Raw genomic sequence first — 13398 nt, 5'->3', positions numbered from 1 at the left:
AATAATGTTTTGCATTTTTGTAGTGGGTAGATCATTTTGACTCTGTCATTTTAAAAGTAGCTCGCATGCTGAAAAAGTGTGAGCACCCCTGCTGTAGAGTATGTCAAGAAGCACAAAGTTAGTTAGCATTTCTACGTACGCTGTCACACATGCCAGCTTGCTTTTATTTACATGGTGTGTAAAAGTTGTTTATTTTTAACAATAGTCCAAGTAGTGGAAGTCTGAGTACAAGAATATGAAATTGATAAAATCCAAAGTCATCGCAAGCTGCGTTGAATTGCAAAGAAACACAGTACACATTCAATTGTCACTGAATGGACTGTAATTAAAAATACACAGGAATCATTTATGTCCATAAAAAAAACTCAAAAGCCTACTTGAAGAAGAAGCCTGATGAAATATGTACAAGTCCTTTATAAAAGAAAAAAGTGGATAAGATGCGAATGGTCTCCCCCCCCCCCGAGCCATTAGCCTTGATGCTGCTGCATGATGCTGCTGTCTGGCGGCAGCTGCTGTCTGATGTTGGTGTGCACAAAGTGGCGCAGGCCATCGTAGCCCTGTGTGAACACATACTCCAGGTACCAGTCCCAAACTTTGGAATTCTACAACACATACACACACACCTCCGGTCAAATCTTGATTGGCATAATAATCTCTTAAAATATGAGCCATCTTACCTTTATGGAAGTGAGCTCCATGACTTTTCTCTCAGGCCAACACTGATGAAGAAAGAGAATATTAATTTCACACTCGCAATATAAATCTCACTGCTGGTTGTTGCGGTTGAACAGAACCAAAAAGTAAGTGTGTGTGTGTGTGTGTGTGTGTGTATATTATTAAACATGATGAAAACCATGTCTCATGCTGCAGCCATGAATAATAAAGCATCTCACTTTGCTATTAATGTATGATGTATGAAAGATACATTAATACCACAGAGGTCGCTTTCCTATTGAACAAAAGTGCAGCTGCACGCTGCTGTCAGTCATGGAAGATAGTCCAGATGTCGTCTTTTCTTCCATCTTATCACCTACTTATACCGCTTGGCTTGGCTGGCTTATATGCAGCTTGACAATAGACATGCTCAAAGCCTTGGAAGACCATTAAAAAAATGTCAAGTAGTGGACACTAAGACATATTTACCTGTATGTTTACAGTATCAAAACCATCAGCAAAACCACACACAAGCAGAGGTCACTATGATGCCGTGGTTTTCTTATTTTCCGTCATGCCCGAACGATTACTCTAAAGTATGTGCAAATTTACTTTAGCAAGTATTATCACTTGAGTAGAGTTTTGGTTACTCGTCTAAGTAAATCTTTCTATTGTGGTGTGACCTGCAGAGGTGCGCACACACCTTGGCGTGGAAGTCCACAGCATAGCCCATGAAGGCTGGGTGGTGGACGAGGTCGAAGCTGCTCCAGTACTGCGCTACTTCACTCTTCAGCAGCAGCTCCTCATTCAGCTGCACCCCCGTGCCTCCTCGGAACATCTTGGAGTTCCACAGGCAGTTAACCATGTCCACCACGTAGTTGTTGAACTCACGGAAGGTCTGGCGGCTGATGTGAAAGGCCTATTGTCCAGAGCGCCAGGAAACAAAGAGCACTTTAACAATAGGTTGACTTTGGTGTGTTGATTTATTCCCACGCCACGTACTTCATTGGTTCTTCTTTTCAGGTGAGGAATAAGGCTGGCTGACACGTACTTTGAAACTTTAAAGCTTTTGTAGTTGAGGTTGAACTTGAAACGACTAACTTAATGTTTCACCTGCTGTGCAGTAGAAAGGTCGCAGACACTGGTGGTTCTTTGAACAATTTAGCAAGATTTTAAAGGGCTGAAGTAAAAGTCATGACAAAAGGAGAAAGCTGTAGGAAATAAATCAGCATAACCACGTTTGGATTCGTTTGATACGTTTAGAATGGTGATGGCAGCATCACAAGCTGTGTACTGCAATGATGACGCAGCTCTTGTATTTGATTCCAGTAAATCGTGCATGTATGAACAGTGAGTGCATGTAGGGAAAGTAGTTGACGCTACCTCTGTGAGTTTCTCTTGACTTTTGGCTGATGTCAGGTTGACCTTGTACCTGATGAGAAAGACAAAAAGGCGCATAATAGGCTGTTGGAGGACACTTTGTTCTCAATGGTGTGGACAGAATCAAACGCTCGTCTTTCCTCTTTTTAACTGCCGCAGCTTTGAGGCTCAAAATCAACATGAAAAAGGAAAGGGAACACACCAGTCATACTTAGTATTTTTAAATGATTAGGTGTTGATTCACCATTCATCTACTACATTGATGTAATCATTTATATATGTATATATATATATATATATTATCAAACTACAGTACATCCATCTGTGTTTGGCTAAGAAGTTACTGAGTCAATTTAAAGTTACGATATCGGTTCAGATCGCATCATTCTAAATGAACCAGTATCGTCCTTGGATCACATCAGCAACCCCGAATCATGATACGAATCGAACCGTTATTAAAACGAATGGTTACACCCCTATAAAATGATACAGAAAATGCAAAGAGGTCAACTCCGTTCCATCATCCAGCATACATACAGTAGCTCTATATTAAGGTTGTACCTATACATGATGTATGCCAATCGGTCCACACTGACGGAGTCGGTGGCGAGCAGAGCTGGATAGAAAATCCCGGGTGGTGGCATCACAATGAGGGGGAGCCCATACTTCAGGAACATGTCACACACCTGGAAGAGAATGTCAATACCATAGAATGAAGACGATGAGACAGAGGACATCTCAGTGCTCCAAGGAAAGACATTTTTTAGGAGTACATGATATATATGGGACTGATCATTATTGGGCCGACAACAGAAATTATGACATCATACCGACATATCTGATAACATTTAAAAACAGTTTGGATAACAAATAATTTAAAAAAATGAGGCTCCAATGAGGCGAGATTGCCTGTATTGTGTGGGTGGGCTCGGCCGGTGGGCTCGGCCGGGCAAATCAAGCGCTCCTTTTCTCCTTCATGTGATGTGCTATAACATGTGTTGTAAACAAACATGGCTTAGATCATGTGGGACCTCCCAACTGCTTCAGATACCTTGCGCACTAGTTGCACCAAACGCTGAGAAAAACATTGACCCTCAAACACACCAAACCCAACCAAACACCCGAAACGCCGGTATCGGCACAATTGTGCTCCAATAGCCTGCACTGACAGAAAGGCTGCACCAAAGCCAGCCACATAGGAAGGCCCGGGACCCACTACCATTGCCGCAGCATCCTCCACCACAGCCGGAGACCCCAGCCCCCATCAGCCAGCAAACCACCCGAGCCATGGTTTGTACCTCTGAGCCTCCATTTGTTTATAGTAGTAATGTCATGGTATTCTGTAAGAACATACCTACAGGTAAAGTTTGTCAAATCCATCTCTGAGTCATTTTTACTCCCAGGGGTACACAAACTACTTTCATTCATTCATTCATTTTCTACCGCTTTTTCCTCACGAGGGTCGCGGGGGGTGCTGGAGCCTATCCCAGCTATCTTCGGGCGAGAGGCGGGATACACCCTGGACTGGTCGCCAGCCAATCACAGGGCACATATACAAACTACTTTATTATTTTAAAATAATAGCTATAAAAAAGTTATTGGTTAAGGATATCGGTCTTGAAAAGCAGGAAGTATCAGTTTTAAACAAAAATAAATGCATCCCTTGTTTTTGTCAATAAATGACTTTCAGTATATATTTTGGGGGATGAACCACAGTTATTGTCTTGTATCTAATTTTGAATGATACCCAAAACAAGATGTCATATATGGAAATATTCCTCATCTGCTCGCTACTAGTCAATATTTTTAACCGATCCTCTTATTAATTATTGTTCACAAAGTAAGAACACGAAACATAAGTTTTATCACCTCACTTTTTCTTTTTTTTCTTATTTGCTATATTACTGCTTGTCCTCATTTGGGTTGCAGGTGAGCTGGACTTGACTGACTTTGGGTGAGAGGTAGGGTACACACTGGACTGGTCACCAGTCAAAGGTCACATGCAGAAAAACAATCATTCACTTACTGACTGTTTCCAGTGGTCTTATCTTTACATAAAGTTATTGACCATAATCTAGAGCAGAGGTGGGCAAACTACGGCCCGGGGGCCACATCCGGCCCGCCCAATCTTTCCAAAGTATTTCATTTAAACTCAACATACAACCTGGCATCATGGCCTGAGCCAACCTTTTGATGGTTTTATCAATTTCGTTTTTTGACATGGTCTGTTGTTTACAAAGTGCTCCTGAAAAAAGGGACACAAGCACATAATAATAATAATAAATTATTATTATTATTATATTATTATAATTATTATTAGAGCTATTATGATTATTATAATTATTATATCAATGCTAATTATATATAATATTATTGTTATATTTGCATATTTTACATAATAATAATATAATAATTATTATTTGAATTTTATTGTAATTATTATAATATTTTATTATTTTTAAAATATTTAAATATAAATATAAAATAATAAATAATAATAGCAGATTGCAATTTTACAGATACAACAATACCAGGTGGACTGTTACGTGTAAAATATATAGTCTGCCCCCCCCCCCCCCCCGTAAATTTTGTCATATCAATGCGGCCCACAAGTCAAAAAGTTTGCCCCCCCTGATCTAGAGGCACGTGAGAAGCTACCTAACAGACAGTAACTGCTAAACAATTAGCTGGCTTTACCGTTTCATAGAAGTCCAGGATGAAACTGAGCAGGAGGGAGTGACAGCTCTCGACTTGCAGGCCCACGGTGGCCAGACGGCCCACAAAGTGCACCAGTTCCTTCACCGAGTCCTTGAAGCCTGACAGACTCATGTTTCTGGAATTGAGGTCAAAGAAATCACTTGATCGCTTGATGACACCAGTTTGTGGGATGTTTGGAGCAGGGACTACAAGACCTTCCAAAGTGAAAAATGATCAGCATCTACAGTAACCTGAAAGTTCAGCAGTATCCTACACTCAGGATGCCAAAATGGAAGCTAGCGGGGTTTAGCGGCTCTGGGTGAATGACAAAGAAATGTTGTGGAACCGCACTTATTACATTTGGTTCCAATTAATTGCAATAACCAAGGGATTACTTTATATCTCATTAACAATTAATGACTTAGATTTTTTGATCTTAGATCTAAACATGTTTTTCCCCATTCTGTGGCATACATATACAGTAAATACATGTAAAGATGTAATTACATGAAGGTGTGGCTGTTGAGACTGATGTCCAAGTCGTCCTCTAGAACATACACCGAGTGCCAGGTCAGCCACTTGGTCAGCATGCGGTTTAGACATTCCAACAGTCCGCACTGCAGAGACACACACGAGTGCTATTAAATCGTTCTTAAAGCAGCAGCCCGAAGATGGAGGGGTGGTAAACACCACAGGCTTACCTTGAAAAATGGTGACGATGTGAAGTAGAGCTGCATGAGGGGCTCAAAAAGAAGCCGTTTGATTCCTGAAGCGGGGAGGAGATGACATTTAAACATCATTTTAAAAAAGCCAGGTTTGGATAGCTGGCTCTTTATTCAACACTGCAGTGTAAACTACACCAACAAACTGATGTGGGGGCCCAATTTTGGAGTTTTCACACTAACACTCTTCCTTATCTCAGTTGAGGAACTAAACAATTGTTTATTCTGCTTTTAACCAAGAGGTTATATATATATATATATATATATATGATTTTCTTATGACGGCAACATGCAAGTGTGAGGATGACCATAGCACTGGAAATTAACAATGTGACATAGCAACGTCATGATGTTGAATGTGGAAATGTTAACTACTTTTTACACATTTATGGCATTTTAGAATGCTCGTGCCACAAAGGAAAAAACCTCCCACTCTACTTCCTCCTAACTGAGCCTGCATCACACATCATTAAATTGTAGGGGTGTCGCGATCACGTGAGATTAAAACGTGACAAGACCTCTCAATTGGAGAAAAGCTGTCTCGTGAGAACAGGGCAGCCAGAAGCTGAATCAGACTGAACTATTGCATTGCTACAATGAATGATAAAACATGTAATATGGAAGTGGCGCACATTCAGTGTTTAACACGCACCTTGCTACCCAGCGTCAGCATGTCACATGTGGCTGGTTTTTTTCATCGAAGTTGAACAGCTGTCGTCGTGTTTACTGTTCAAGCAGAAGCTGTCATAATTCTATGTTTTTTTAGTTGATTAAAGAGGACCTATTATGCTTTTCCACTTATCTGACCTATAAATGTAGTTAGAATGTTGTATTCTTGTGTTAAACGACGCCAAAGTTTCAGATAATGAGTTTGGCACATTTGGAAATGAGTACTGAAAGAGATGTCAAGAGGAGCTGGCATCCGTATGGCCGTGGCTGGAGGTGCGATACGTTCTCAGCCTTTCCCCAAGCTCTGCTTGTCCGTTCTTGAAAAAAGCTAAGGCAGAAATGATTGTAGTTGGTGATTCCCAGCAAGAGAAAAATATTCTCATCACAGCGGAGTGGGCGTGCCCGGAGGCGGGCCAAGGGTGGAATAAATGATAACATATAATTACAGATGCTCCGATTGATCAGCCACCGATGAATTGCCTTTTAATAACAATCGCAAAAGCCGATAACCTGTGGCTCTTACTTTTGTAGCATAGTGTCCTGGTTAGTACCCTCCTCCTACTTCACATTGTGCAGGCGCGCCAAAACAAAAACATGTTTGCCGTTTGAAACTTATCTGCCAAAACATACCACAAAAACTATCTTGCACGTGACTTTATGATTCCTTTTTTCCTATCATACAACTAATAGCGGGGGTACAGCCAGGAGTCCTGTGCCCCATAAAAATATGTTTTTTTATTTTGTAATTTTTAATACTTTTGGGGCCTGCTAGCAATCAAGGTGGCGTTGGAATTGTCCTAACTTTCCCCCCTACTATGATACAACTGGCCAATAGCACTCATTATAAATGAATGTCAAAATGTATCATTAATCCATGTGGTCGGTATCGGTATTGGCCGAGTTCACTCATGGATGTTCGGTATCAAGTCGGCAGCATGAAACCCTGATTGAAGCATCCCTAAATAAAATAACAGTATGTACTCATACATGATAATAATGCAGTATTTTTTGGAATATCAGTTTTCAGTCTGTATGTGGAATTGCAGTAAATTTCATGCATTTCTTGATATGCTGGCATTTCTTTTGCAACTAGACTCCCCAGTGCATGCACACCATTTTGCACACAAAGTCCTGAAACCAATGCAGAGCGTGAACCCTTTTTCTGCCTGTTTGGAGGCAAAGACAAGGAAAGCAGACACGCATGGGTTACCGGCACCAGACCTAGGGGAATATGGACCACTAGCAAGGTTACACAGGCCTGGGAGCACTGTGTAGCCAATAAACATGACTATGAAATAAAGACAAAGAATAAACACGATGACAGCTTAAAATATTACTTGAAGCATTGCCTGTATAGTTCATACGGGTTTTATGACTGAAGTTTCCATGATTTGATTGCAAATATTTTTAAACAAATCAGTGGTTGATTTGCATTCCAGAACTGACTTAACCTGTACATTTGAGGGGAATAAAGAACCTTGGTTAGGGTGTCAAAGCAAAACCTACTGATACTAGGGACCACAGGAATGTTGCTCAGCAGCCCGAAGATCTGCGGCCGAAGCAGGCAACCGTCCCAGATATTGAGGAATTTGTAGAGGAAAGCCTCAGAACTAGAAAACCCTTCCTGGTGGAGAGATTGTAACATGGCATTAAATGAAATCAAAACTAAGATGACAGGAAGTGAATGGAAGATGCGGCTCACCTGGAGAAAATGTTGTGTCAATAGCAGCCTGTTCAAAAACTGGAGCGCCTCGTCTGAATTCTGCAGCGCACCTCCATCTCGACAGAACAAAATTTCTGCAATAGGAGATTGAAAGGTGTAAAATTGCAAACGGCACCATCTTTCAGGTTCTCCCCATATGTTCGCTCTCTGAGCCCCCCTCTAACTACTTTTAAAATGCATGCTGAAAGAACGGCGAGTCGAATCATGGGTTCAGCTGCAGGTTAGCTGAAATGTGGGCACATCTTCCTCACGGGGGGATGTGAACAGTGGTCTCCGCCTTACCTTCTTGGAGAGCGCAGCCCAGCCAGAAGTTGAGGCGGAGGAGGGCCGACTCTTCCTGCACACAGTCCAGGTAGTGCAGAGCCACACTGGAGGCCAGCAGAGAGCCCATCTGAGCAGGGAGCTGTTGGGGAATAAAAATGACCAAAACAAAAAAATCAAGTATTCATGAGTCAAAAATAGGCTATGACATGTAATACTTGAAAACTGTACCCAAGAAGTACCATACTGCAAACACCCAATGACTGGCGATTCGTCACCTTCAAATACCATAAGGTCAGCTTGATCCTAGATGAAACACTTTTTCTTCTACTTCAATAATCCTTTGGTAGTAATCCTAATAACTCCAGCGGTAGGACATTCCTCTCATCCAGCCAGATCATTTAAACAGTCCCTTATAATGTATGAACAGCTGCTCCCCACCCCCTCCAGTGTGAGCACTTTGTTAGCATAAGACGTAAATTACAATGACGAGGAAAGACAGCCGGCGAACAGACACAGCTCGGCTCTCCAGTGTTAAAGCACGGTGAGGGGATTCATCAGTGGTCTTTTGTGAGTCGGTGCATGTGAGCCTGACTGATTAACTGTGGCTGTGCGCACAGGCAACCCCATCACAACAGGTCATGTCAGTGAAAAGGGTGACTTTATGTTTCATGACATAGTAGAGCGTGCAACCCATAATAAATGTCATATATTAGAGCGTTTACTGAGTCTTCTTTACGTGACTTCACAATGCCTTTCACTTTCGTTCCTCATAGTCTCATATGGAACAACGAGGCAATTACTTTCTACGAAACCCTCTTCAAAGTGGTTTATATGTGTTTCTAATGAAGAAATTACTTGTCTGCTGAATATGGGACACAATAAATACTGTAGGCAGAACAAATGGAGGCACGGCACCCCCGTGTGGCTATAGCATATATTACACAGTTAAACTTTCACTACGACATGTTCAAGCTAAAGATCCACTATTATACAAATGGGACTATTTAACATGTCCTGAAACACGTTTTCATGGCATCGTCAAGAAAAAATAAACACCACAGACATGGTCCTGACCCCCAAACCTCCCACTAGGTGACCTTCCCAGCGTATATGCAAACGGATGACTGCTGTGTTTAAAAAAGAAAACCAGCAGGCTTCACTATATCTTAAAATAATGCCTGGAGCTCATGATCCCTCATTACGAGCCGCCAGATTACCTCTATGCGGTGCATATTCTCCAAAAGATGCTCAAAGGAGCGAAGTTGCACCAGGGGGACCAACTTTCTGCCAGAGGACGACCGCTCTGTCTGAAAGTCCTTATCAGGCGCAGAACTCAAGGCTGGCATTTCCAGATGGTAGTGCTTCTGAAAACAAAAGCACAATTCAAATGATGAGGTTCAATCATTTATATCCAAGGCATATCATCCTATATTAAATAAAAAGAACATGGCATGTCAGTTGTCATATATTTGATGAGCTTCGTTACCCTTTTTCTTGAGCTGGGGTGATCCTTAATTGCGAGGGTCAGACCATTGCTGGGGGAAACTCGCGTGCCATTCCTCTTCTGGACAAAAGCCAGCTTAGATTTCCAGGGTGAAATGTGATTCCTAAAGCCACTCTGAAAATAACGGCAGAAAGGACTTTCACTTTATTTCAGCTGTGCTCCTGACCTGGATAATGTCCACATCACATAATTGCAATGACAATTGCCAAATTATAAGGTGTATCAAAGGTGTATCTAATAAGCTGTATCAAAAATCAGTGATGTAGAACTGCAGAGAGCCCGTTTCCGCCATATTAAAACTACATGAGAGAATAATAATGTAGGTGTAGGTACATTTTCCTAGATCACAATAGATTGTGCAGGTGAAATGCAAATGAAATGCAAACCTAGATCAAGATATTGCCAATGATATACACACCCTCATTCTGGATGGGACAGAGAGTGTCACCAGCTCAGGACAAAACACCTTGTAAAGGGAGAGCAGGTTCAGAAGGAAGGGTTGTCTTCCCTGTGAAAACAATAGCAATATGTCACACCATTATCATTAGCTAATAGTACACATAGCAAAAACAAAAAGGTACAAAAGGGACAATGCACAGCATGCTTACCAGTTTGGATTGCAGCTCCAGGAGCTTTCGGACTCGAAACACTCGCACTACAAAAGAATTCACAAACAAAAAAGTAGCAGTGAGTACAGATATGAGATGAGGGGAATAAACAATAAGTCCGGTTTCACTTACCACTTTCCTTTGTGGTCAGGAGGTACAATAGGTGGCAAATGAAGGGGCACTGGAACAACAAAACAATAGGAAGTGACTTGGCAGCTACTGGCGGCCCACTCACAGGAATCCAACATGAACATAGCAGGAACCTTACCAGGTTTTCGTCTGTCACAAAGCTGAAGATAAACCCATAGACGGCTCTCAGTTGATCCTTTGCCTCGATCATGTCAAAAACGGTTAACACCCACTTAATGAAAAGAACCTGCGAATTGTACGGGAGCCCATTAAAACACAAGCTTGCATTATTAGGATGAGATTATTAGGCATCTAAAATATGCAAGTTTAAAGGAAATATTTCATATATTTGACCTAAAATATGCATTTTCAAGCATAAAAATGAATAAATTAACTAAAATTAAAATACACTATAAGCCAATCAGAAAAGGCATTGAAAGACATGTTGGTATGTAGTATTTTACACTTGTAAATAAAATAATATTAATTAGTCATCACAAGAAATGCTTTAAAATAAAAAAGAAACAACAATGAACTACCCCAATGCTAACACGTCTCAGACTCAATTATTAAGTCTTATTTCTATGATGTTTACTAAAACAGGTAATACCAGTGTAAAGGTGACTATAAGGATGTCATTTCATATCTACTGATACGGACAGACGGACAAACGAACAGACGGACGGGACAGACAGACGGACCGTCTTCTGCATCTGTCTCTCTCACACCAACTACCCTCATGTCCTTCTTCACTACATCCATAAACCTCCTCTCTGGTCTTCCTCTACGCCAGAGGTAGGGAACCTATGGCTCGGGAGCCAGGTAGGGCTCTTTTGATGACTGTATCTGGCTCTCAAGCATTTCTTACCACAATAAAAATGTATTTTTGCTAACATTTTAAAGTAAACATCACAGAAATTAAAAGTTAAAATTAAAAATTAAAAATAATATTAAAAATCAACAACTTTTTTATACATTTTAATTCGTCCATCCATTTTCTACTGCAATACGGCCGACCATATCCATCTTTCCTGATATTTTCCAGGTCAAACACCAAAACTCGATTATTACTGGGTAATGCGGTAGTCTACCTCGGTCATTGAGATGTCAACATGTAAATATAAACTTTTCTCCTTTAGTCAAATAGTCACCTAGCTAAAGCTGCAGAACCAAGCCTTCTGGCAAAGATGGCCAAAAGAATGAAATATACTGAGTATGGTGCAAAATTATGCAGCAGCAGAAGTTGTATTAATGGCAACAAGTATTTGATTTATTATTAGACACTGCGCTGCTCACGAAAGTGTGCTGGCCACACCCCATTGGCGTGCGGTAGTGTGCCTGGTCTACACAATTAGAGCCCATTATCTAAAACTGTTGGTCTTACATAAAAATGCACACATTTTATTGCATTCAATGTTTAAAAAAAAGTATATGGCTCTCACAGATACACATTTTAAAATATCTGGCCTTCATGGATCTCTTAGCCAAAAAGGTTCCCGACCCCTGCTCTACGCCTACCTGGCAGCTCGAAACGCAGCATCCTTCTACCAATATATTCACTATCTCTCCTCTGGACATGTCTCAACCATCTCAGTCTGGCCTCTCTGACTTTATCTCTGAGGCCTCTAACATGTAATGTCTCTCTGATGTACTCCTTCCTGATCCTATCCATCCTAGTCACTCCCAAAGAGAACCTGAGCATCCTCATCTCCGCTACCTCCAATTCTGCTTCCTGTCTTTTCCTCAGAGGCACTGAGGGGTCTCTAAACCAAACAACATGGCTAGTCTCACCACAGTTTTTTTTATCCCTTTCCTTTGTAATCCCTAATTATTTTTGGATCAATGATGAAATGTTTTGCAGCTCTTTGACTATAAAAATATTATTAAAACTGTCTGCCTCAGCAAATGGTCATTGAAATCGTCATAGGAAGGGGTTGTACTTGTTATTTCTCCTGGGAAGAAACAGGCATCTATGCGAGGTAAGGCGTCCACTGACCTGTGCACTTATGGGTATTCTGGAGACACCCAGCCAAGCGATGGCTCGAACAACGGCCTCCTGAGGCACCACCGTAGCAGGGATCAGACACTTGAGCACTCGGGAGCATACACTCGGCCCTACATAACACAAATATATACATTGTGTTTAAGTACAATATCAAATCACATCATTGTTCCCCTCAACTTACCCGTTCTTAGGCTCATGGCAAACTCCAGCATCACAGAGATGGCATCTGGGGAGAGCCCTTGAGAGTACGCCACCTTCTCCACCAACACTAGGTTCCTCTCAAAGTCGTCATTGCCGATCACTGGAGTCCCTGCCTCAACTGGATGAGGAAGATGCAATCACATTAGCTTATATTTAATATGAAACTTCAATATACCTTAGGAACAGTCAGTGTATAGCTTGTAAAACTGTTTGATATGTACGTATGTAAACAAGCTAGCTACCAACTAGAAACGAGAGACGTCATAGCCCATGGTCTGTTGTTTTGTTTTTTTCCCCATAAGGTAGACATTTAGACAGCAAATCCAACACTGAATGCCGTAGGTTACGTTCCCAATTTTATGTTTTAAACATTGTGCTCTTACCGTCGGAAAAATACTTGAGGGCCAGAAAAAATGGGTCCCCCGCCTCATTCTTCCGTCTTTCTATCTCCGCAGCTCTCAAACTTGTGCTACCACTCCGAGTGGACACAGACAATTCGTTCGAATGCGACGACTCCGACAAATGTAGTGTAGCTTCCATGTCTACATTGCTACAACATGATTTAAAAAAGAAAGGCTAGCGAACAGCCAAGACCTCCTCGCCTTTCGTCATTCAAACAACTCAAATCCTTCCCGCGACCGTTTGTTCTGCGCTTGCGTAGTACAGCACATTCACACTCCGCGTTGCATTCTGGGTGACGTAGTGCGTAAAGATTTCAAGTCCAGAAGTGCCTTTACACAACAAGTTACGATGTATTTTGGCAGTATCAGCGATAAAAATAACATAGTTGAGTATTTTTGCCAAATTTCAATAAACTACAAACTTAGAATTATTGACTTAAA

The 13398-nt window shown here is 41.4% G+C and overlaps 1 protein-coding gene across 1 annotated transcript; it reads right to left on the bottom strand.

Annotated features, from left to right (window-relative positions):
- Nucleotides 1-112: 112 nt before the first annotated feature.
- Nucleotides 113-13232, bottom strand: cenpi (centromere protein I). Its single transcript, XM_058076032.2, has 20 exons — nt 12940-13232; nt 12537-12674; nt 12347-12465; nt 10490-10597; nt 10354-10402; nt 10222-10268; nt 10032-10121; nt 9596-9727; nt 9327-9473; nt 8128-8248; nt 7825-7919; nt 7629-7746; nt 5433-5497; nt 5239-5348; nt 4732-4867; nt 2596-2720; nt 2038-2086; nt 1358-1573; nt 678-719; nt 113-602 (listed from the first exon to the last, which is right to left on the bottom strand). Exons 1-20 carry the CDS (start codon nt 13094-13096, stop codon nt 468-470), a joined length of 2199 nt encoding a protein of 732 aa, XP_057932015.2. The 5' UTR covers nt 13097-13232; the 3' UTR covers nt 113-467.
- Between the last annotated feature and the right edge of the window lie 166 nt (nt 13233-13398).

The sequence above is a fragment of the Doryrhamphus excisus genome, linkage group LG23, assembly GCF_037039965.1.
Source record: "Doryrhamphus excisus strain RoL-2023G ecotype Guam linkage group LG23, RoL_Dexc_Guam_v1.1, whole genome shotgun sequence".
NCBI lineage: Eukaryota > Metazoa > Chordata > Actinopteri > Syngnathiformes > Syngnathidae > Doryrhamphus > Doryrhamphus excisus.
The sequence above is the reverse complement of the archived record's forward strand: the minus strand, read 5'-3'. Positions and strand labels throughout refer to the sequence as shown.